At 38.7% G+C, this 24,820-nt stretch overlaps 1 protein-coding gene across 5 annotated transcripts in view; it reads right to left on the minus strand.

Moving 5' to 3' along the window:
* The window catches only part of wnd (Mitogen-activated protein kinase kinase kinase 13 wallenda), a 181,141-nt gene that overhangs the window by 23,351 nt on the left and 132,970 nt on the right, over window positions 1-24,820 (minus strand). For 4 of the 5 annotated variants that reach the window (XM_083121995.1, XM_083121993.1, XM_083121992.1 and 1 more), the window contains 4 exons: window positions 8,098-8,360; window positions 5,497-5,683; window positions 2,934-3,125; window positions 1,773-1,931 (listed from right to left, as the gene is read on the minus strand). In XM_083121995.1, the coding sequence (XP_082978121.1) occupies window positions 1,773-1,931; window positions 2,934-3,125; window positions 5,497-5,683; window positions 8,098-8,360 (801 nt within the window). Of the gene's footprint in view, window positions 1-1,772; window positions 1,932-2,933; window positions 3,126-5,496; window positions 5,684-8,097; window positions 8,361-17,240; window positions 17,391-24,820 lie in introns of those variants that run through there. The other variant, XM_083121996.1, reaches the window with a different exon arrangement.

Genomic DNA, 24,820 nt, shown 5'->3' on the forward strand with positions numbered 1-24,820 from the left:
AATTTTGCATAACTTTCAGGATAACGAGGCTCCGTGAAAGTGTTGCACAGCAATTTTGCAGACCCTGCTAACAATCAAAATGCCAGACATGTATCCACCAGTATTGATACATACGAGGTGTGACACAAAAAAAAACGGGATTGTACATATAATTCAGTCTACTTGCAGAATTAGCTCTCCGCGATGTTATCACCTTCAAAGTATCCCCTTCAGCATTCACACACTTCTGCATTCGATGCTGCCATTGTTGGTAACATTTTTGAAAGTCAGTTTCAGTAAATCCTTCAGGAGCTTTTCTGTTTTCGCCTTAACGTCTTCAACTGAGGAAAAATGGGTTCCCTTATTGCCAGATTTAACCCTAGGAAATAAAAAAAAAAGTCACATGGGACTAAGTCTAGGGAATAAGGAGAATGCTCCATCACAGTAATGTTTCTGCTGGTCAGAAACTGCTTGACAGATAGCGTGCCTTGCGAGCGGGTGCGTTGTCTTGATGCAAAATCCATCCATCACTCCACAACTGGGGCCTTTTTTTCCTAATTTTTTTCACGAAGTTTTTTCAGTACTCAATGTAGAAGTGCTGATTTACAGTTTGACCACAGGGAACCCACTCAATCATTACAATTCCACGAATGTCGAAAAAGACAATCAACATTCCCTTGAATTTTGAACGTGACATGCGAGCTTTTTTGGGTCTTGGGGATTCTGGACACTTCCACTGCATAGACTGGCGTTTATGCCATTCAAACATGCATGTCCTAGACAAAGTATCATCCCCATAAGCCTCACTTAACATTTGGAATGTTTCTGTTGCCGATTTCTTAAGTTTCACAAGGAATTTGATGTTGATTCTTTGTTCACTTTTCACACTAGACATTTTTTCGGCAGAACACGGTTGCAGGTGTTCACTCAATGATGCAATACTCCCAACTGGCGAAATTGGGTGAGTCCAAACTTGCAGCACAGATAGACTAGGGGTGTCGCATGACGTCACCAAAACTGTTGTTGCCAACTCCTTTTTGTCCTTCACTTATGCAATCAATCCAGTTTTTTTTTTTTTTTTTTTGTGTCACACCTTGTAAAATCCAATCAACACTGGTCAATACTTATACATCGGTATCGGTATCAGCTCAGCCCTAATTTTTGTGGATGTACGCATATACAGGGTGGTGAAGAAGTAGGTTGACAGTTCACAGTTGACACATGCCAAGTAGGTTTAGCATTGCCATTTATTACAGCAGTGACATTATGTAAATCCATAGGCGTAATGTCTGGGGATCATGGGAGCCAGTCAATGCTACCACTCAATGTAAAATACAAAAAAATACAAAACAAATACAAAAGAAAGACTGTCAACCTACTTTTGCATCACCCTGTATAATCTCCATGGCTTACTCCTTTTCTAAAAAAAAAGTAAATGACTAAATAAGCAGCTTCTTTTGCATTGTACCCATCTTGTGTAACATACAATTATTAATGAGATCAATGAACCATCGAGATTCTTCAAGGACCCTTTGGACTCTCATGTCACATCAGTAGCACATCAGTTATTGGTATCAATAAATTTTATATCAGTGCTTTATCACTATTGGCTAAAATTTCATTATCGGTCCATCCCTATGAGAAAAAGATATTTCCAATTTTCAGCACATATTTATGTGGCATATTTCGAAATTTAAAAATTTACATCAAATTCAGTTTATCAACTTCCAGAAATACATCCTGAAATGCCCCTCACCGAACAAAAAAAAGGGGGGAGGGCTACTGAAACTTACCAAATGTCAACCTTATCTGAACACTTTTCGCTCCTAATGACCTCCGGTGCCATCCATGCGACTGTTCCTGCAAAGCTCATTTTTGTACTGGTTTCACTCCACTGCTTGCTTGTTCCAAAGTCACTAATTTTGATAATGTTACCTTCTCCAATCAACACGCTGCAACCATAGAGTACAGAGCGTTAGAATCCATTCATAAGAACATGATAAAAAACTGAAAAATCTGATGTACTACGAAGTCACTTCTATTTTGAGGTTTGAGAAATGGAACATTCTACAACTAAATTGCTTACAAATGTAAATGAACACTACTAACAAAATTTCAAAGCTTCGTTAACAACACAACATAGTTACATTCTTGCCCTTCCTTTACACTGAATAAGGTTTACAAATTTAACTGAATTAGCTATATGAAAAGTGGTAATGCGGCTACAAGCAAGCATTTTTTTTAGCAATAATTACTATTCTTGATCAGCTGTAAGAACAAAGTCAATGTCAACAAATATAATAATATATAATATAAATATATTAAATACTGGAAACAATTATATTTATGGATTGATTTATCAGCAGAAAAATGACAAACATTTGAAAACAAAAGTAAGTTAGTCCTATTTAATATACATACCACTAATTGCACGAAATATCAGAACTGTACAAAAACAAAAACTTGATAATATTTTAATGTTTCAAAATTGCATCTCTATAAATGACAAAATTAATATTGCCTGTAACTAAAAAACTTTATATTTCATTGCCATTTCTGTTAATTTTGATGACAATTTTGTAATGTAATGTAATAAAGAAATGTATACAGTCTTTTGCAAAATCAAATTCCTAATTTTTCCAGTTTTTTCCATGAACTTCTAAATAACTTTCTGGTTCACCCTATAATAATTTAACACTAACAATTAAGTCTTATGTCTTCAACCTGGCATTTTTATCAAATGAATCAAGTTTATTCAACATTGTTGGAAATAAATGAAAAATAAAACAAGCAAGCAAAAAAAAAAACATTTTCATGCTCAACATTGTCCAAAAAAAAAGAAAGAAAGACACCAGGTGGAGAGGATTAAGTGACATGCATTTTGAGTTTCAAATCCTGAAGTTTATTTCCAGGTTTTACGTGTTACTGTAAAAATAACAAGAAATTGTACTTACTTTGGGCTTTTTAGATCTCTGTGAATGATCTGTCTAGTATGGAGGTAATTCATCCCCGAGGCAATCTGCTTGGCCCAACTGACAAGCTGAGAGGGTGGAATCCTTCCCCCGTCTTTCAGCAGGTTGGAGAGTGGTCCGTAGGGACAGTATTCCATTACAATACAGTAGCATGGCGCTAGTGTGCAAACACCCCTGGAAGAAACAAAATGGTTCACGTCAGTGGTGCACTAATGACCTTTTCTCATGGATGTAGATTACTTTTTTGTTTAACTGTCAAATTCATTGTAGGTTGGTTTATTGTGTTAGCATCTGCGGTCATCCTTGCCATTACTTTAAACCCTTAGATGCTAGCCTGCTTGCTCCCGGTACTAGTCTCAATGCACAAGTGGTTTTCAATGCAAAATTTTAAATTATTTACTACATTAATTTTAGATCTCAAAAACTAATCATTCTGGGTCAAGAATGATACATCGTTTTTTTCAGTATAGATCAGGCTATAATTTAATGTTACCGAATGTTATAAATGTCGCCACATAGATGGCTGATAGTCACACAGGCAGACACAGAAACACTGGAAGAGTCAGACTACTGACATTGCCAGAATTCCTGACAGTCTTCAATAGAAGCAGCTTCAATGACATGAGGATTGGCTGTCCGTCATTTGACACTCCATGTGTATCATGCATACAGGTTCTTCAGTCAGTATATATATATATCTATATATAGTGAGCTATATAGTAATTAGCATAGTAATAGCAATAAAAAAACATGTTTTTAAATGGAAATTAAGTTTTGCCGTGCCCCCTGAAGCATTACCTGCACTTTGGATTGGAAATGGTGCTGATGAATAGGCTGGTCACATTTGCACTGAATAACTGGTCACCCAGTTCCAAATTTTAGTTTCAGCAAAAGAAATAAAGACAAGAGCTGGGAAGAAGTTAATATTCATTTAAAAAAATACTGCATATTTGAAAGTCAGGGGGATACCTCACCTCCATTACATGATCATACGGTTACACCATTGTTAAAAATAGTCATGTTGCATCTTAAAGCTAATGAATCAACACACATGAATTTAAGGATTAACCCAAGAGATAGAACAGCAATGCAGGCACGTCACCTGATAATGTTCACATGAGCACGTGAACACTCATGTATCTTTAAATTACGTACATATTAAATATACACACACACACACACACATATATTTTTATTCGAAAAAATACTATATATACACACAAAATTTGTGGCCACGGTGGCTCAGTCGGTAACGCGTCTGACTACCATGCTCAAGGTCCCGGGTTCGATCCCCGGCCGGTTCAAATCCGGGAACTTTTCTAAGGTTGGAAGCGGCCCCGGCGCCCACCCAGCGTCGAATAACATGGGTACCTGGGGGAAACCCTGGGGGGTAAAGGCGGTCAGGGGCGTGATGCTGATCACATCACCCCCACTCATGATTGGATCAAGAAAGTGTGGGGCGTTACCTCCACACCCCCTATACGCCTTCATGGCGTGGTGCTATGCACAGGGGAACACTTTACCTTTACCTTTACACACAAAATTTACTCTGACACGACTTATTTCACGTCTGAACTTTTTTAGATAGTTTGTAACCCTGACTCCAACGGTGTTCCACGGAGGGCGTTGAACACAATTGCTGTGCGTGTTGCATAGAGCTGACAGCTAAGGGGCAGTTGGGCACTATACCCCGAAGATGTTCACTTCGCTGTGCGAACACTGATGGAAGCGCAAATACTTCTTACATTCAGCACCAGAGTGCAGCATATACAAGGCATGCCTTGGGGGACTCGAAAAGGACTGTGCTACATAGTTGCAAACTTTAGCGACAATTTGCTAAACCTAGTGGATTTTAAGGGGGAGGGACAATTTCCCATAGGTCCTTCTTGCATTACTTGAAATATAGCATGATTTGGGGGGGGGGGGATTGTTGAAAATAAATTGAACTGTTATTCTCACATTTTCAATTGAATATGAAGTTACAAGGGAAAGGAGTAAATCTGCATTCAGTACAAAAACATTATTGTGAACACTCGTATGTGAACCGTACGCGACGCCACTGCAGCAATGTAAAATAACAGAAATAAATAATGTTTTACATTCACTATCAGGAGTAATCTAAGGGAGCGATCATTAATTTTCAATGGACAACTTTTTCCTGCATTTTCTCTGTTTCCTACTTTTGTGGGTCATCACAAGCAACACATCCCAACAACAAGGCCTTTTTCTGAGCCTGAATTAAAATAAACATGGAACTGACAAAGATGGAGATTAACTCTATACACACACACACACACATACACACAGGTATGAGGAGAGACTGTCCATGCGAGGGTATAAAAAAGGTAATTTTAGCCATTCACCACAATGCTCACCTCTGGAATATGTACTGCATGAGTGAACAGGTGCTTCTTGCATGAGCAAATTCTCAACAATTTTATTCACACAGAAATATATATAAATGATCAGTGCTCAATTTTATTCATCCAACCCATTGCAAACACAATGAGTTCTGTTAATTGACAAACCATAGCAGTGAACTTACTTGAATTGAATGATGTTGGGGTGATTGAGTTTCCTGAGATGCCTGATTTCTGTCTCCTTCTGCTCCTTCACCTTCTTGACGGCCACGATCTCATTGTTGAGACTCCCTTTGAACACTGCACCCTGAGCTCCGGAACCAAGCCACTGCAGATCAACGATCGTTACGAAGGGTATCTCCCAGTCATCATCTGAAGTAAATGGAAGAAGTAAATGGAAACATTCTTTATACAGCGTGTCCAAAAAGTAACAGTGCAGTGAGAAAAAATATAAAAGAAGAACAGATAACTCCAGTAACCCTCCACAAAGTGTTGAACAATATGCAGCGTCATGTGCAGACATGTCTTCAGGTTGGAGGAGGACATTTCCCGCATCTCCTGTAGAGAAAACTGCACTGCAGTAAGTACAACTTCAGATTTCACTTCAACATTTCCACTGCACAGTTACTTTTCGGGCACCGTGTACTTTAAACTCATGGCACAAATATGATTGAAATTCACTTTCTACATTTATGTGTGATAATTCTGTGTATCTTTTGTGAAAAAAATAAAAATTTACTCACGCATATCGATTTCAACTGACTTGCTGTGATTCTTCACAGAAGGCTGTCGATTGATACTAATAATTGTGTAATACAACCTATATATGACCAATTTGTGGCCATACTTGTTCTTTATTTCAGGTTGGTTCACTAGCTGTAGCTTGCATTTATGCTGGAGGGGCAATATTCTGTAGACAAGTAATGTGAGTTTAGATGATGAATTTCTAATTGACAGCCAATGTGGTAAGAAAATGTTAGGGCTGAACCGATACCGATACTCTTACCAATACCCACTGATACTGATACTTAAAAATTGAAATAATAAAAATTTGTTCAAAATATTGATGAATATTGGCGTGTAAATATTCTTCTCCAATTATATGCATGAATTTATCAAGAAATTTGCTTTAGAATATTCAAGAATTACATCAGAATATGTATGTAATTAAAAGATACAGTTTTTCATGCAACATTTGTGCAAGATAAAGAAAGTTTGAATTTTGCATAATTTCCACAATAATTAGACTTTGTGAAAATGTAGTGTGGCATTTCTGCAAACCCCGTGAAGACCAATATGCTGGAAAAGTATTGGCTGGTATCGATAGATGAATTCAAAACAGGTGCGGATCCACGGGGAGGGCAATAGGGGCGATCACCCCTCCCAACTACCATGTTATTTTGATATTATCATGCCCAATATATTTTAAGACTCAAATGTTCTGTCTTTTATCAGCAAGTTTAAGAGGCTCGAGAATATTTCTTAATGTTTTATTTAAGCTCACTTATGCTCATAATAGGCTAATCGGAACTGGACCTATAGTTTAAATTTAGATCCCAACCACTGTGCAATATGCCTCAGAAAATAATAAAATCCGAGATCCTTTTCAAGACTAGGATTTTGTTTTCGTTGTTTCATTCACTTTACTTCTCATATCTGATCATTAAGTTTACCGTGGCAATGGGAGGAATTACGATAAAGACAGACATACAAAAATAACAATTCATTTCAGCCCTGGGTCCCTATTTTTGCAAAACAATACTCTAATCTCTAGAACATGGAAGTCAGCTTGGTTTCTGTATATTAGGCAATACTCGTATAAACCAGTACAAGTGTAGCTTAGAAATGATTGTCGGTGAGGTTCGGTACCAGACTAAAATTCGCCCCTCCCAACTCTAACTTCTGGATCCGCCACTGATTCAAACCAATATTTTCTGATACCGATACCACTGGTATCGGCCGATACCGATACCACTGGTATCGGCCGATACCGATATATTGACATCAGTATCAGCTCAGCCCTAGAAATTGTGATATTAGTTTTCATACAATGTAATGTTTTACCTGTTAATTTTGAGATATTTTCACAAATATATTCAAAACACAGATGTAAAATATTATACAAGTAAGGTCCTTGGAGCTAGCCTGCACTTAAAGTACTTAACACTTGGGAGATTTCACACCAAAATGACAAGTCACTTGGGAATGAACCAATCAACAGCAATATTTCACACTGTAACAGAATGATAGGCTGCACAAGACTGTAGTCAATTGGTGAAATCCTCCAGTGACAAGCAACAACAAATATTGCTTGTCACTTCCTTCAGTGTGCCATATGGCAATTACATTAACATATGAGGAGTTCAGAGCACATGTGGCATAACTCTAGTCAAGACAGTTTTGAGAAAAATGCACATTAATATAACTTAGTGCTATGAAGTAAGACTTGAAGCTTTCCTGGCAACAAATAATGAAATAATGAATGCATTATCGAGCAGGTGAAGATTACTAATACCATGTTTAGCAGTTGGAGCACAAACATAGCCTGGTGCCTCTATGAGCAAGAATTTAAAAGTTGGGAGATACTCTTCTAGCACTGAAATTTTCATACTTCACAGTTCTAAGTTATACCTAGTACATGTAATCAATTTACACAAAAAGAGGAGTTATGCCCATTGTGCTCAGAATCTTTCGTATATGTATGATTCACTCTACCTGCTACCCCCCCCCCAAAAAAAAAAACAATTCAATGAATATGATAGTAACTATTTAAATCCAGTGCCTACTTTGCCCCTTTATTTCATTCGCAGCTGCCTTTCCGATGATGCTCCACACTGGTCTCAGACAGCCAAGAAGTCCGTCGAACCAGCCAGCAGTAGGATCGGTCCCATCCTTGTAGTCAATGTCCAGACCAGACTTGCAAGACTCTAAGGCGTCGGATGGCGGGGACTGGCACTGCAGCGGCTGGGGGAGATCCTGGCCAGGGCAGGAAGAAACCTTTTGTGACTGGAGACTCAAGTGTCCTAGTTCATCTTGGATGCATAGCATGCTGGAAAGAAAAACAAAATCAATTGTAGAATTACACTGATCACTGAATCTCAAGTGGGGCCTAGCAGGGTGCGAAATCCTGGGGGGGGGGGGATAGGGGGATTTCTCCCCCACAAACAATCTTGTACTAAAAAATCCCCCAACCAAAATTTTCCAGGCGGGAGAATTTTTGTCACAAGAAGAAAACAAGCAAGTAGTCAACTTCAAATATACTTTAATAAAAAATAATTTTAAAAAACACAAAAAGAACAAAGGATAATGTTAATCTCTGTGTGTTTTTATGAGTGTTGCACCAATAACAAAATATGCACAATGAAAGTAAAAGAACAATGAAAAATAAATGTAAGTATGAAATCTAATTGATTTATATTAATAAAAAGTAAAAATTAAACGAAAACTAATAAAACAATTTCAACTATTTTGTAATTCATTGACATTTTGAACCAGTTAGCAAAGTAATTAGTTTGCCACTTTACAAATATCTGATATATATAAAAGTATCAAATAAATTCCTTTACATATATTTAATTATATTTCATTATTTATATACATACAGACCTATATATTTATATATTTAGTAGTTTTATATGTAACATAATAAATGTGTGTATCATAATTTATATATGTACACACGCACACAGTAGGGGCTACTGGGCATTAAAACTGGGGGGACAAAGCTTAGCATTAAGAGGTCATAGTGAATTTTGGTGAAGTCCGGAGGGCTCATTTAGCCAAATCCACTCTCCTCACCTCCTCGTTGGGGCCCCCTGGGATCTTTCGAGATGCGAAAGAGAGAGTGGTGTGCGGAAAGCAACGGGAAGCTACCACATATATCTTTTACCTAGAAAAACTGCAATCATGATGAGTCGTTCCAAGCCAAAATATTCCGGACGTAAACTAGCCCCCCATTCGGATGTCCGGGAGGAGGATGTCTGGGAAGGACACGTTATGACAAAGGACACTGATGGGGAAAAGAGAAGCAAACAGAAGGTAAGATTAAGGATTGGAACGTGGAATGTCAGAACCCTCTTACAGTCTGGAAAGCTAGAAAACTTAAAAGCAGAAATGAGAAGAAACAAAGTAGATGTTATGGGAATATCAGAAGTGAGGTGGGAACAAAATGGTGAAATAGTGAGTGATGAGTTCAAGATGTTTTATTCTGGATGTGATCAACAAGGAAACCGTGGTGTGGGAATAGTGCTAGGACCACGTGAGAGACAAAGTTATAGCAGTGTGTTATGTGGATGACAGAATATAATGGTGAAACTTCAAGGAAAGAAGAAAGACTTAGCGTTAATTCAAGTGTATATGCCACATAGTGAGTTGTCAGAAGAAGAATTGGAGGAAAACTATGAGAAGATAGAAGACTTGATGGAAAAAGAGAGAAAGGGGTCGTGCATTATCGTAATGGGTGATTGGAATACTGTAGTAGGAGAAAGGCAGGATGGAAGTACAGTAGGAAGATATGGATTAGGTGAGAGAAATGAGAGAGGGGAAAGCCTGGTAAATTTCTGTAAAAGAAACTCCCTAATTGTTGGAAACACACTGTTCCAGCAACATAAGAGGAGATACACCTGGATATGTCCAAGAGATTGCAAAAGATACCAGATAGATTACATACTGGTACAAGAAAGATTTTAAAATTGTTTGAAAAATGTGAAGGCATTGCCAGGAGCTGACATTAATTCAGACCACATGTTGCTAATAGGAGAAATCAATCTTAGATTGAAGAAGATAACACAAAATCAGGTGAGCAAGAAACCCCACTTAGAGAAGCTAAGGGAAGAAGAAGAAAGACAAAAATTTGCTGAAAATTTCCAAGGAAACTATACTAAGTTTAAACCTAGTTGTAACAATAAGGATGAGATGTGGGATGGAATAAAAAGCTGCTTACAGAAGGCAGTGGATGAAACAATAGGCTACAGGGAAAGGAAAAGTGCAAAGAAACCATGGATTACTGAAAGTATGCTGAAAAAAATGGAGGAACGGAGAAAATGGAAGAATGTAAATACAGAAGAGGGAAGAAATAATTACAGGATACTGAATAACCAGCTAAGAAGAGAAACTGACAGGGCAAAAGAACAATGGATGAAACAAAAATGTGAAGAAATTGAAGAACTGGGAAAAAGAGGAAGGTATGACTTGATGTATCGTGAAGTAAACTGCTTGGGCTTCCAAAAGAAGAAATGGAAAACAATGTGGATGATAGAAGACGAGGGAGGATGTGCAATCACAGACAAAAAAGGAATATCGAATGTATGGGGAAAGTACATTGAAGAGCTCTACCAGAAAGAGAATCGCCCAGACAGTCTGAATGTAGAAAATGAAGATGACGTGCCTGATGATGAGAAAGGATACTATATCCTGAATGAAGAATTTGAGCAAGCACTCAAAGAAATGAGGAATGGGAAAGCAACGGGCACTGATGAAATTCCTGTTGAACTTATCAAATGCCTGGGAGATGGAAAAAGAGAAATACTACACTTATGCAATGAAATCTATGAGAAAGGGGATTGGCCAGAAGATTTCACGGAGACTGTTTTGGTACCTCTGCAGAAGAAAAGCAATGCCAGAAAATGTTCTGAGTACAGAACAATCAGCTTGATATCTCACTCGGAAAAAATTCTTCTAAGAATTCTGAACAAACGCCTATACTCGAAGGTCAGTGGCGAGTTAGAGGAAGAACAGTTTGGTTTCAGGAAAGGAAGAGGTACAAGGGATGCAATTGGTTTGTAGTATTTGTAGACCTGGAGAAAGCCTTTGATAGTGTGAATTGGGTTAAACTTTCAGAAATTCTGAAGAAAATTAGTGTAGATTGGAAAGAGAGGAGACTTCTAAGCAACTTATATATGAATCAACGAGTTAAAGTGAGAACAGGAGACGAAATGACAGAAGGCTGTGAAATTGGAAGAGCAGTATGACAAGGATGCTGCCTATCGCGTACTTTGTTTAATATCTATTTAGAAGATATAGTGAAAAATGGTTTCCAGGGCACAGGAGGTGTCAAATTGGGAGGAAGAAGAATAAACTGCATAAGATTTGGTGATGACATGGCATTATTCGCTGATGATGAAATAACCATAAATAGTATGTTAGAAGAGTTCAACAGCAGCTGTGAGCAGTATGGGATGAAGATTAATGTAAAGAAGACAAAGGCAATGGTTATAGGAAGGAAACCAAGGAATATTAATGTCAGAGCAAACAGTGAAAGAATCCAGCAAGTGGATAGCTTCAAGTACTTTGGATGCACTATAAGTAGTGACATGAGCTGCATACAAGAAGTGAAAATGAGAATCGCAATAGCAAAAGAAGCTTTCAATAGAAGAAAAAATGTTTTTTGTGGACCCATGGACATAGGTCTAAGGAAGAGATTAGTGAAATGTTTTGTGTAGAGTGTAGCACTATATGGTGCAGAAACCTGGACGTTGAGAAGAAACGAAGAGAAACGACTCGAAGCTTTTGAAATGTGGACATGGCGAAAAATGGAGCATGTAAAATGGACGGACAAGGTAAGAAACGAAGTCGTACCGAAAAGAGTTGGTGAAAAAAGATCTATACTGGAGACCATCAAGAAGAGGAAAAGAAACTGGTTAGGACACTGTCTAAGAAGGAACTGCCTGCTAAGAGATGCCTTGGAGGGAATGGTTGAAGGAGGATAAGTCCGTGGAAGGAAGAGATATCAGCTTATGGATGATATTAAATTAACTGGGTCGTATGCTATTACGAAGCGAAAGGCAGAGAATAGGGAAAGCTGGAGATTGCAGTGAAAAACCTGCTAATTAGGCAGAAAACAATGAATGAGTGCAGATGCAAAAAGTGGTGGGGGCAACTGCCCCTTAATCACCACCACTGTGTATATATGTTATAGATATATATTTGTGTGTATCTGTTTTTACGGGACTTTAACGTAACTTGTGTTTAATAAGTTGGGCTGTTACATAGCAAAATTGTTAGATCTCTCTCGGGTGAGGTGTTCCCCAAAATTTCGGCGTTGACCCAGCGTCAATTGGGGTACTAGAAAAAGCCGCATAGCAGACCCTAGCGCCGTTTTTTTTTTTTTTTTTTAATAATAAGTCAAAGTTAAAAATTAAGACCCTGTGTTACATTAAAAGGTGTTGGTAAAAAGGTAAATAATTGAAGAGAACAGTAGCCGTCGTGAGGGTGGGTCGAACTGGTCCTGTGTGTCGGGTGGGCGGGGAGGGGGTCGCAATTTAAATTTCACGATGTCGATTTGTGCACATGTGTTTTAAAATATTCGTCTACCAAACATCAACTACTAGTGAAGTTCCGGGATTACCGCACGTCACTGAACCATGGTAATATGTCACCGATTCCACCAACAGCCTAAACTAACAACCGGTGAAAACAATAAATAAACAAATAAAATAGAGCACAGACTAGAAATAGAGCGCCTTACGAGGTGGAGGTGGCATTTACGTAAAAAATACATTCCCAGACGCAATGCCGAATCATGAAATCTATTAACATTGTGACCAGCCAGCATTGCGCCATAAACACGTTAACTCTTGAAGCCGCAATTTCTTCGCACCTTCAAGTCTGGTCTGACAGTGTTGCCACAATAATAGCGTAAAATGTCCCTTTATCAGGTGAAAATTCCCCACACAAATTTTCCCTTGAAAAATTGAAATCGTTACCAGAAAACTTTAGCAACTTATTTCCAATGGTTCACAGAAAAAAAAATACATCAATTCACAAAAACATTAGGATTGACTGAAGGAATATGTCGAGAAAAGAGAAAATAAGGTGAATATTTACGATATCAAATTGTACACTTTGTTAAACATACACGAGATATTAACATTAACTTTACTTTAGAGTTGCTTCTATTACAATAATTTTAAACTTAAAATAATGGAGAGATGTCAGTTGTTCACCAAGCCAATCAATGACTGTCGTATTGCAAACACGTACTCAAGTATTAATCCTTTTCGACTGTGAAAATTCTTGCGTTCAACAATAACCTAGAAAAGACAATCACAGTGCTTGTTTCAATGTACGCATACGGATAGTGTTGAAAACTTAGATTTAGAATATGTTTGTGACGAAATTAAAGGGAGAAGTGCAGCCAGTAAGGAGTAACGAATTTGAGTTTTTAAGTAAACTTCATGCACCGAAAGGCTAATCGGGACTTAAGCTACAGTTTAAAGTGTGATCTGAACCCCTACGTACCTTCATCGGTTATCGAACATGAGATCCCTTGAATACAAGGCGACAACGTTACCACTGAGCCATCGGAGGGGCTCTAAGAAACAAATTTGCATCACGTCGTGGTCGTGCTCGGCGCTTGAAGTGGAAAATGTCAAGCCTTGATGTTAGCTATGGTTTAAAATGGTGTCAATGACACACACTACTGGGGGATGCTTTGTGAAAATTTTGCTAGCTGGGGAATACCCCCCCCCCCACTTTGACCACTGGTCTTGCTACATAATGGAGACACTGCGGTCTATTTTATTTAGAAACAAAGTCGAGGACACAACTTTAACAAAAAAAAAACTTATGTAAATATAAACTCTCAAGAATTTATTTAATACGGCTACACTACACTTTCAGAATATTTAATTACCAAGTGATTGTTATTACCAAAAACGTTTCGAATCATCGTGTTAGAGATCACCAATTTGATATTTACAGTATCCTTTATTATTTATATTATCTGTCATGTCGTTATTATGAAAGTCAATATCCACAAAGGGTAATAAGGAGTTTGACGCATTTTTATATAAAATTATAAAACAAGAGAGTACGTTGAGCCCATACAATGTTTTTCAAAAGTTAGTGCCACTGAAGTTCCTACGGTCCCTACAACCTACAAACTGTAGCACTCAGGACAGAAAGTTCATTATTAAAGGTTAATGTTAAAGAGCCGCGTGGTCTAGTCGGTAGGGTGCCATGCGGGAGACCCGGGTTTGGTGACCTAATGTCGGATTTTTTCAACCGCATAAAGGGCTCTGAGGCTTACCCAGTCTCAAATCAATGGGTACTTGGGAGGGGGGTAAAGGCGGCCGGAGCGTGGTGCTGATCACATCACCTCCAAAATTTCCTATATTGACAACCCCCACATCCCCTAAATGTGCCTTATGCACGGGGATCTTTACTGTACCTTTAGCTTAATGTTCATAACAGAGAGCATACGAAAATGTCATGGTTCGTTACTTCACATCGTTCACTGAATGCAGTTCTCAGTAAATGAATGGTTCGCGTAGAGCACTGTAAAAATAAAAGCCATAGAAGCAAAGCAGTAAAATTTACGTTTGTTCATCATTCGTCCACAGTGGCACTAATAACAGACTAGAGGTAGCAAGCAAGTCGGCGTAAAAATAACCAGGGGTAGCTACATAAAAAAAAATCTTGGCACTTAGAAGTAAATTCTCCCTCAGGGGAACGTTTTTTACACACACACACCAAGGGGGATTCCTCCATGTAGGAAGTTCTTCCTACAGTTCATTTATACTTGATTCCAGTTCTCTACTTTTTAGGAGTTTAACGCGCATTATAAAATTATGAGTGAAACGTACGAACACTTGCCTAGGTTGGCTACTGTCTAGAGTTGACTGCTCTCACTCGCTCCATCAGCTACCCAAAGAGGATGGTCATAGGCTTGCTGAGGAACATCGGCGGTCATCCTACAGACAAATGGATGAGGAGTGGAAGGGGCAGTGAAGGGAAGAGGGGGAAGAACTATGCGAAGATAGGCGAGGGCCGAGGAACCAGCAAGAGTTTCTTCATCAGCGATGCCAACCCCAGCAAAATGGTACTAAACCAAGTACAGTTTGGTCCTCGTTGGCACGTAGCACCTTGCTTTTGGTAATCTGTAGAAAGTTAGGGGTAAACAATTTTCTCAAACATTTATAAGTTCCACGTTGAACCCATGTCCAATTTGGAGGGAAAAATTACACTATTACATAACTGTTAAAAATAAGTAACGCAAGTTCCAACCTCTGGAAAAGGAGATGCAGAATTAGAGTTATCCGAAAATAATAATAAATCCTTGCACAATTTAGAAGCATTTAGCATAATTTTGAAGTTTAAGCAGCACTTTTTATTATCGTCAATCCACACGACGATAGGAAGGGGGAAGAATATCGAAATTCTTGCAAATTTTGAAATATCGTCAATTTTATTTTCGTCGGTTTTTCTAGGTTCATGTTTAAATATTTCATAGTTCAAGGTGAGGAGCCAGGGCCCCTTGCCATACCTTGAGCATAGGCCTGCAGCTAACATTCTAAATGCAATGGAGAGTACAAGCAATACATGTGAATGCATAACTTCTTCCTACACTCCGAAAAAAACACGATTCCCCACTGACACACACACACACACACATTGTATACACTTCGCAAGAATTTACTGGTATTTTCCCATCCACGGGAAATGTTTTGAATACCACATTCCTAATTATTTTTATATTTGTTGATTTATATTTTTATTATTATTAATAATAATAATAATATTGACATTTATAAGAATAAAACTTTTCTTGTTTTTTGAAGGTTCAATAATTTCTACTTTACTTTTGATTTTAGTGAAAATAACCAAATATAACACAATAAAACTGACTTAGTAGTTTCAGCAAATAATTTTCATCTTGCAGAGAATCCAGAACGGAACCTCTTCAAATTAAAGAACCTGGATTCACGAAAGTATCAGACGTATATTGACGCTTTGGGTATGCTTCAAACTTTCACTCGCTAGCTACGACGGGTATGTTGGTTGCGGTAGGTCTACGTTACTATACTATATTATTACTATTTGTATTTAAATTCGCTTTTGGTTAATCACGACTATGATGATGAGTGATATGATGAAATTAATGAAGGGAAACCCGTGACTGGATTTGAACCCGGAATCCCCACGCAATTAAAAGTTCACGTATAAGGGCACTAATGGCTGTAAAGAGAGTTGTTTGACCTAACACCATTTCCAAGAAAATGCGGGAAAAAGATGTACCGGGTATCCCAGAAGTATTTCCCTGATTACAAACTTTATTCATATCAGCTATATGCAAGGTAGAGATGTGAAAGTGATGCCAAAATGTTGGAAAACTAACAAAGTTTTTTTTGTTGCAGGTTTGAGTAACGTGGCTGTAGTGTAGCAGTGTCAGTGACCAGAAAACCGGAAATGTTCACAAATCAGGAAAAAGCTCAGCATGTTCTCTGGTATCACGAGACCCGGTCACCAATAACAGTGCAGAGGAACTTTCAAATGTACAGAATTCTTTCGACTAGAATATCTGCAATCAATAAGATGGTATTTAAAAAATGGAATTGATCTTCATTCCCAAATCCTGTCAAGTCCAAGAAACATTGTATGGAAAGATGCCACCCGATGTCAAGAGCATTAATTCGGGATTCCTTGGCACTGACACTGCTACACTACAGCTACATTACTGAAACCTGATACAAATAAACTTGGTTAGTTTTCCAACATTTTGGCACCACTTTCACATCTCTACATTGCATATAGCGGATATGAATAAAGTTTGTAATCAGGGAAAGACTTCTGGGATACCTGGTATATTTAAGCTCGTTGTCAGGGTTTTAATTACTTTATGCTTCTTCCAATGCACGCCATGAGAAATAGTCGTGGTTTCTAGTAAAAATATGGGAACTTGAGATAGAGGGAGGATGAGCATTTCATTTTCGTACATCGTGGCAGAAAAAATGGGTTTAGGCCTACTGTAGTTTCAATTTCGTTCTCCCAACGCTATCCGAGTTTGTTGTATTTTGCCACACAGAAAAGAAACGTTTATATTTTGTATTATAAAAATAAAATACTTCAAACAGCATGACCTTGATACATTTAACTCTACAGGTACTTTGGACGTGAATATGATCGTGAAAATGAACTTTCTTTGCCTTACCTGATGATAACATTGTCAGAGTTCGTAACATTCTTCTCCGGAGAAACTTGGTTTATGTTGATACGAGTCATATTTGCACTGGAAACTAACTTTCTTTAAGTACGAAATATCTAAGAGTTTGCTCCATTTGCAAATGCACAACACGCTATGATGTCAAACTTCAGGCACACGCACGCCACCTACAATGATCAACCAGCATTTCGCAGCGTTGACCCCATTCTGATAAATCTGATAAGAGCAAGATATCCGGTTGCCAGGATGCACGTCCCGAGTGGAAGTCCAAAGTTTACAAAACTCACGTGACAGGTTTGGAGGGTGGTGCAATGCACAGACGTGGACACGATTCTGTTCAGATAATTTTAGTTCACTACCTCGCTTTGAACTATGCCTTTTCCTGGTCTGGATTGTCAGTCAGTTAACACATACGTGGTAAATTAACCACACCAGAAATCAGGACCGGCGCTAGTCATTTTGCCGCCCTGGTGCAGTGGCGGCAGATGCCGCACATGCCGCTCTCTTTAAACCCCCCCCCCCCCTTCCCGCCATTACGCAGCAACGGGAAATTGAAAATCAATATATTCCTAAGTAAATAATCAAACTATAAAATAATAATGAGACTTTTTACGCCATATCAATACTATTAAGCACAAAAGGATATCTCGCTCAACCACAGTTAAACTTTAAAAAATGCGATACTAATTTTATATTATTATTATATTCTGTGAGAACTCTCTCTCTCTCTCTCTCACGTATCTTAAATGTAACCTGTATTAGGAAAGAAATGAAGGCTTGACTTCATATGTTTAATGTTGTAGGCCTGTGATATATGATTGGATTTTTAAAACAATCACATGTAATATTCCCAGAAATCCGGGTGGGTGATCTGAGGTCTGAATTATTTCCTGCGTTGTCTCCGCATAAATCGGCTCTGGGGTTCACCCAGCCTCAAATTAATGGGTACCTGGGGAGGCAACCCTCCGAGGTAAAGGCGCCCGGAGAGTGTTGCTGATCACCTCACCTTCAAAATGGACGAGATCGAGAATGTGTTTGGCCCTAACCCCCACATCTCCTAAATGCGACTTCATGACATGGTGCTATATACACAGGGAACGTTACCTTTGCATGTAATATTCTATTTCGTATAATGCTATCTTGCATAAAATGGGTACAAACGTGTTTCAGACATGATTAACCGAATATAGTATTTTCATTAGCCTTAATTTTTTTTAAAAAAAACTTTGTTCGCCACTTGCCACGGTTACAGACAAAGTTAAAAAATTCCAAGTTCTACACTGACATCAGGTGCAAAATCGTGACCCTTTATCAGTTTAAGGTCTCCTTTGGTGTAATTGTTTTATTATAGCTGGAAACACTTAGTTCATCTTTTAATTCAGTAGCCTTCATGTGTTAACATTCCGGCAAGTTTTCTACACTTTTCAAACAAAAGGTCAGATGGCATGTCTTTATGCTTACTAATATCATAAAATAAATTGAAATTTCACTGATGTTTAAGCTGCTCAAATATTTCTCCCGTATCACGCCATGAAGGCGTATAGGGGGTGTGGGGTTAGGGCCCCACATTTTCTTGATCAAGGCCGAAGGTGGGGGTGATGTGATCAGACCTGGTAATAAAAATCAACCTTGTACCATTTTTGTGGATCTTCAACAGTTTCATCATACTGAAACTGCTTCTTCTTTCGATTTCGGCCATGTACAGTGTTGCCTGCCTATCTTTGGATCATCTATATCTAAATTCGATGCCAATTCATTCTCATCAACCGGGACTCGCAGGTTGCCGCCCCCTACGCCTCCACGAGTGGATGGGAGAGAGGCCCTGACAGGCTGCCAAGTGGCGTCTAAGAAACTTTGAAATTTTTCATCACTCCTGCTTTTTTCAAAACGCTGATATGTTTGCAAGAAATCTAACACATCGTAGATTAATGTTTTGAAGACATTTGCTCATTACATTACGTGGAGTAAAAAGTCATACCAGATAACTAGTGAGCAAAGGAATGTAAAACCACACAACTGGTTTGCAATACACTGAGCCTCATGTACAGTGGGATCCATGAGTATTACAGTGCAAATTGTCCATCCCCATGTTCGTGCACTTTATTTGATGCAATAAGAGCTTCAAGAATTAAAAGAAAACTCAAAACAAGCTGTTGGCAACTTCTGCACCAGCGTACATAAAAATCCACCGCTTAAAAACACACAGGATGTAAGAGAAAAATTAAAGAAAATAGTCGTGGACAATTTGCGAAGAATTAGTAGTGGATCCCACTGTACGACCAGGGTGCGAAATCACTGCAGATTGGTGGTATATATAATGTAATTAAATATGTCAATTATTAAATAATCAAATTATATTATAAAATATACAATATATTATATCCACTGTCTTTCTTTCAAAATGTAATTGCAAATTGAAGATTTTAATGTACTACTGATGCTATCAACAATGAGGAGGGACAAAAATTAGACATTAAGAAGATAATAGCTTCCTGTATAAAATTCACATATAAATGTTATTATATGTTTTATTAATATATTTATATATTTCGTGGTTACTGAAGAAGGCGATGAGAAGTGGAGAAGAAATAACAAGTCGGTCTAATTTCTGTGTTCTGGGGTGAACTGGGTTCAGTGTCCTAAGAGATGAGGTTTTTTGTTGTCCGTCCTCTTTGTAGGTTTTAGATATTATTTCAGTCAAGCCTATTCGATAACCAAACTAATTGTTTATGTTTCTTGTTAAAACAAAAACTTCCCCCCCCGAAAGAATTTGGTGGGGGGAAATTTCAGGACAATATCGTTGGTAAGGGGGAATTCCCCCGTCCCTCCCTGGATTTCGCACCCTGTGTACGACCATTTGGGCAGTTTCGTCGCACGATAGACCTCTCGTACTTGATATCTGAACGGAGTTAAAGGCATCGATTCTGCTTTCTCACCTTGTGGCACTTAGTGGTTTTAAAGTGAGAATGATTGATTTGCTTTATTTTACTTCGCATTTTGTGCCACTTTTGGCTAATTTGCGAAGATGGGAATGAGTGATGACATGATGAAATTGATGAATGGACACTCACAAACAGCCTTTCCGTGACAGGATTCGAACCCGGGACCCCTGGCGTCGTAGCGCAATGTGCTAACCACTCCTCCACAGGAGCCGGCTAAAGTGAGACTACTGATATGTTCCTTCAAAACGGTGGGTTGGCATATATTAACTTCCAAGTTTTCAATAGGCTTATTTTTAAATCTCTTCAAATTTAGCCGCCCTGAAAATTTGCCGCTCTGGGCGGTGGCACGGTTCGACACCCCCTTCCGCCGGCCCTGCCAGAAATCCATGTAGAATGGAGTGTATAAATATTAGCAGGCAAATTGTACAGTACTTCTTTCTTTAACGCAATAAAAGCGAGGCTTTACCAAGGCCATAGATGGAGGAGACACTATATAGCAAACAGAATCGCTGTTTGGCGGTGATTTTAGGGGGAATGAACGATAGATAATTCGAACAATGCTTTGTTCAGGTCCGTATCCAGGATTTTTTTGAGGGAGGGACCAGATCCGTGTGTGTGTGTGTGTCGTGGCGGAAATTTGGGGGGACCTGGGGCAGTTACCGTCGAGTCGACCTTTTCTTGGCCACTTTTGTCCCCGTACTATGGCTCCTTAATGCTTGTCTACCAAGATAAAATAACCCTTCCCTTACCAAGTTTTGGCAACCAATCGCCGATACTGGTTAGAAGTATTCAGATAGTTCCGAGTTTCTCAATTTTTTTTTTATTTTTTTTTCTTTTTCAAATTTCATTTATTTTCTCATACCAGAACCATTGAAGAGCCACGATAATTCTATGTTTAGAAAATAATATATTTATAAATTAAATTATACGCGTTAGCAATTATTATTACAATAAAAGTGCTCCCCTGTGCTTAGCACCACGCCAAGAAGGCGTATAGGGGGTGTGGGGGTAACGCCCCACACTTTCTTGATCCGGTTGTGAGTGAGGGTGATGTGATTATTATAATAAGGAATTCTAAATGTGAGTAAACCCATAGCCCGCTACAAAGGATCGTAGCAGGCTATGGTTAACCAAAAAAAAGAGCGACATTTTCACCTGGTAGCCAATAGCGGAGATTGGGTGCCAAAACTGGGGGGCAAGGACAATTTACTTTTTCTTAGTAGACGAATTTGATTTTTTCTTGGTCCACTTTTCTGCACAGATAGACTAATTGGTTTGGTTTGATTTGGTGTTTTAAGTCCACTTTCTGCACAGTAAGGCTAATCGGGACTGGACCTACAGTTTAAAGTGGGATCCGAACCACTATGTGCCTCCACCGGGTATCGAACCCGGGACCTCTTGATTACAATGCAACGATGAGATAGACTCATTGGGACTGGACCTACAGTTTAAAGTGGGGTCAGAATCACTGTCTCTCCACCTGGTCTGGGTACACAAGGCTTAGCATTAAGAGGCCACAGTGCAAGAGCAAAAGTGGAAATAGTGGGGAAGGGGAGCAACTGACCCCCATGGCCCTCCAATCGCCGCCACTGCTGGTAGCCTTGCATCAATGGTTATAAACCTAAAAGTACCCAAAATCGCAGACTGCATACCTCTCTACACAAACACTTTCATGCAAGGATAAAATTTAAATTTTTACAAAGTTAATAATCGCCGATGTCATTTTCGTAGCTTTTTATAGCTTTACATTAAAAAATGTCATGGGCCCCTCGGTACGGGCCTGTATTTGTTCGTGTTGGAAAATAAAAATAGTGTCATTCAAGTGATTGAACACAAATGGTAACCTAACACAGCTGTATATAATACAACGGAACTGAACCAAAATTCGACAATTACACGTATATAGCTGTAATAATTGCAAGACGTGCCGAAACAACATCACAGCACGTGGCATACGTATGTGTCCGAAGGGCAGTTTCATAAAGCATCCCCCTAACTAGGAATTTCCACTTCGAGCACTAATACAAACTGAATGAGATCTGGCAAAATTGGAATTCCCACTTCAGTTAAATATTGGTCATGTAATCAACATGATTACATTGTGTCGATAAGGCTAGACACAAAACAGGGGAGTACATTGATCTGCAACGTTGGCCAACTAAATTTATTTCCCGAATATTTTGCACAAATTACGTGAATAATTTACTCTGTGCAGATTTTGTTCTTTAAGTTTGTATAAAAACCTGACCACTATTTTTATCTTAAAGTAGGCTATGCAGCAAAATTAGGTAAAAAAAAATCATGTTATGGTATGCGTTCATTCCTAGTATACAACTTCATAGATTTGCGTACATGGTGATCTTATCTCCTTTCCATGTAAAATGTTTAACAGATACAAAAGATAACAATTACAGCTCTCAGTATGTCCAGTTAATGATATCCATCCGTCACTCAACAACGCAATTCTTCAGACCGTGGCTCATCCGCATTTTTAAAAAGATTACCCCCCCCCCCTTCCCCAATATTGAAAGATGGAAGTTCTTACGTAATTTTTAAGGTTTCGCCAGTGTTGCCATAAGGTAAGAATAAGTTCAAATTCCTCATTTATATTGTCATGATAAAGGCTAATCAAACGACAACATATCACTGGACTATACATAAAAAAGTTGTCAATTATTCTTTCCGTAATTCTATGCACGTATATTTGTACTAACTTTCCGACACCAACTTCCGTGGACCGAAGACAGAGGCTCTACGTTCGAATCCTGGGTAAAGCGTGAACAATTTCATGAATCCACCATTTACCATCGCCGAGAGGGAGCGCATGAGAAGTGAAGGCAAAAAGGAACTATGAAGAAAGAAAAAGAAAGACATGGAGAGCGAAAGAAAGGGGAAAAAAAAAATATGAATGGAATCCTTTGCAACCATTTCTAAACACACTGCACATTCGTGTGCTGATACAAAATCGAATGACGTCAAGCAGTTACAGAAACAGCCACTGGAGATAAGAAACTGTAACCTCGCTTATCTCAAAGCCAACAACGTGGAAGATTAGTTCTAAACATGTGAACAGATAATGATGCAAAACACAATGGAATTTCATCTGTCCCTTTAGCTTTTTCGTGCAAGGGAACGTTAATATCTGGCTTGTCAAATGAATTGACTCATTCAAATTAAACTGCTTGTACGTGATTTTACCCTAGTTTATTATGTTCAAAAGCCCAATGAAGGTTGTTTTACTATTTGCATTATGCAAATAATGGTTCATTTGTATTATACACGCTTAAGTCACAATGTAACTTAGATCGGTAGCAGCATGCAAACACGCATCTAGAGAGCATTGTTAACTTACCCTTTAAATTAGTTTTGATTCCTCTATAGTGTCGCCAAGGACACTGTCAAAGACTACAGCAAATTTGAAAGTAAAGGATGTGAAACTCTCGCCTAAATCAATATAGTTTTTACTCTGTGATTCAGACGTCTAGTTATTTTATGTGTGTTGCATAATGTGCACTAACTGAGTTTTACAGTTTTTTAATAAGTATTTTCTTTTCATTTATATCTTTATTTTGAAGCGAGATTGAGACTGACAAGTCTGTGTTATGTCAACCATTTTTACCTTCTCAGTCACGCATATGATATGTGTTAGTAAAATTTCTACCATAATTATGGAAACTTATTTTTGGCCAGTCAGTCGTGTATGGAACCTTTTTCCTCGACGTAATGTGAATTAACCAGGGTTGTTAAAGGCAGAGGGAATAAATAATAACGCTGTTGTTCTCTCGTGGGCCAGATTCAGAAACTCCCTTGTCGAAGAGTTACTGTACATAACGCAATGGACTATATTAGTGTGGCGTCACACTGAGCTCAAACAAACCCGTTACATATTGCTCCGGCATCCGATCCAGGAACTGCAGCCAATAGGAGCCGCCCAGCAGATATCACAACAGGGACAGGTAGTGTTGCCAGAGGTGTTGCTACAACCAAGTGAAGGAACACGTGCGAGAGAATGGGACTACATGGAGAGGGGCAACGGGACTGCATCGTTTGCGTTTCGCCCATTTCTACCTTGTACCTTAGATTCTCGAGGCAGCCAGCACCTGGATTAGTCTTTCATGCTCACAAGTGGATAATTGTTTATCGTCAGGTCCGTAATCGATCCAAGTTGCATATTGTTTCATTTCAATACAGAACTTGGAACCTATTTAAACTAATTCTGAAAAAAAGGTTCCTGGACCGTATTGAAATTGAACCTGGAATATAGGTTCCCGGACCGTATTTAAATTCATCCGGAAAAAAGGTTCCTGGACCGAATTGAAATACGTTACAGATAAAAAGGTTTACGGTCCAGAACATATTTACGCTTGCTGATTTTCTCTCCTGGACCGGAATTAAATTTATTTAAAATTCCTGGACCTTTAAGAACCCTGAAATTAACAAAGTTTAATTTAGATACTTCAACCTAAGCCAGAGTGCGAAATCCCGGGGGGACAGGGGGGAATTACCCTCACCAACGATTTTGCCCTGAAATTTCCCCCCACCAAACGTTTCCGGGGGGGGGAGTTTTTGTTCTCGCAACAAACACAAACAATTAGTTTGGGAGTCAAATATACTTTACTGGAATAA

This window comes from Lepisma saccharinum, chromosome 5, assembly GCF_977018435.1.
Source record: "Lepisma saccharinum chromosome 5, izLepSacc3.1, whole genome shotgun sequence".
Classification (NCBI taxonomy): Eukaryota; Metazoa; Arthropoda; class Insecta; order Zygentoma; family Lepismatidae; genus Lepisma; species Lepisma saccharinum.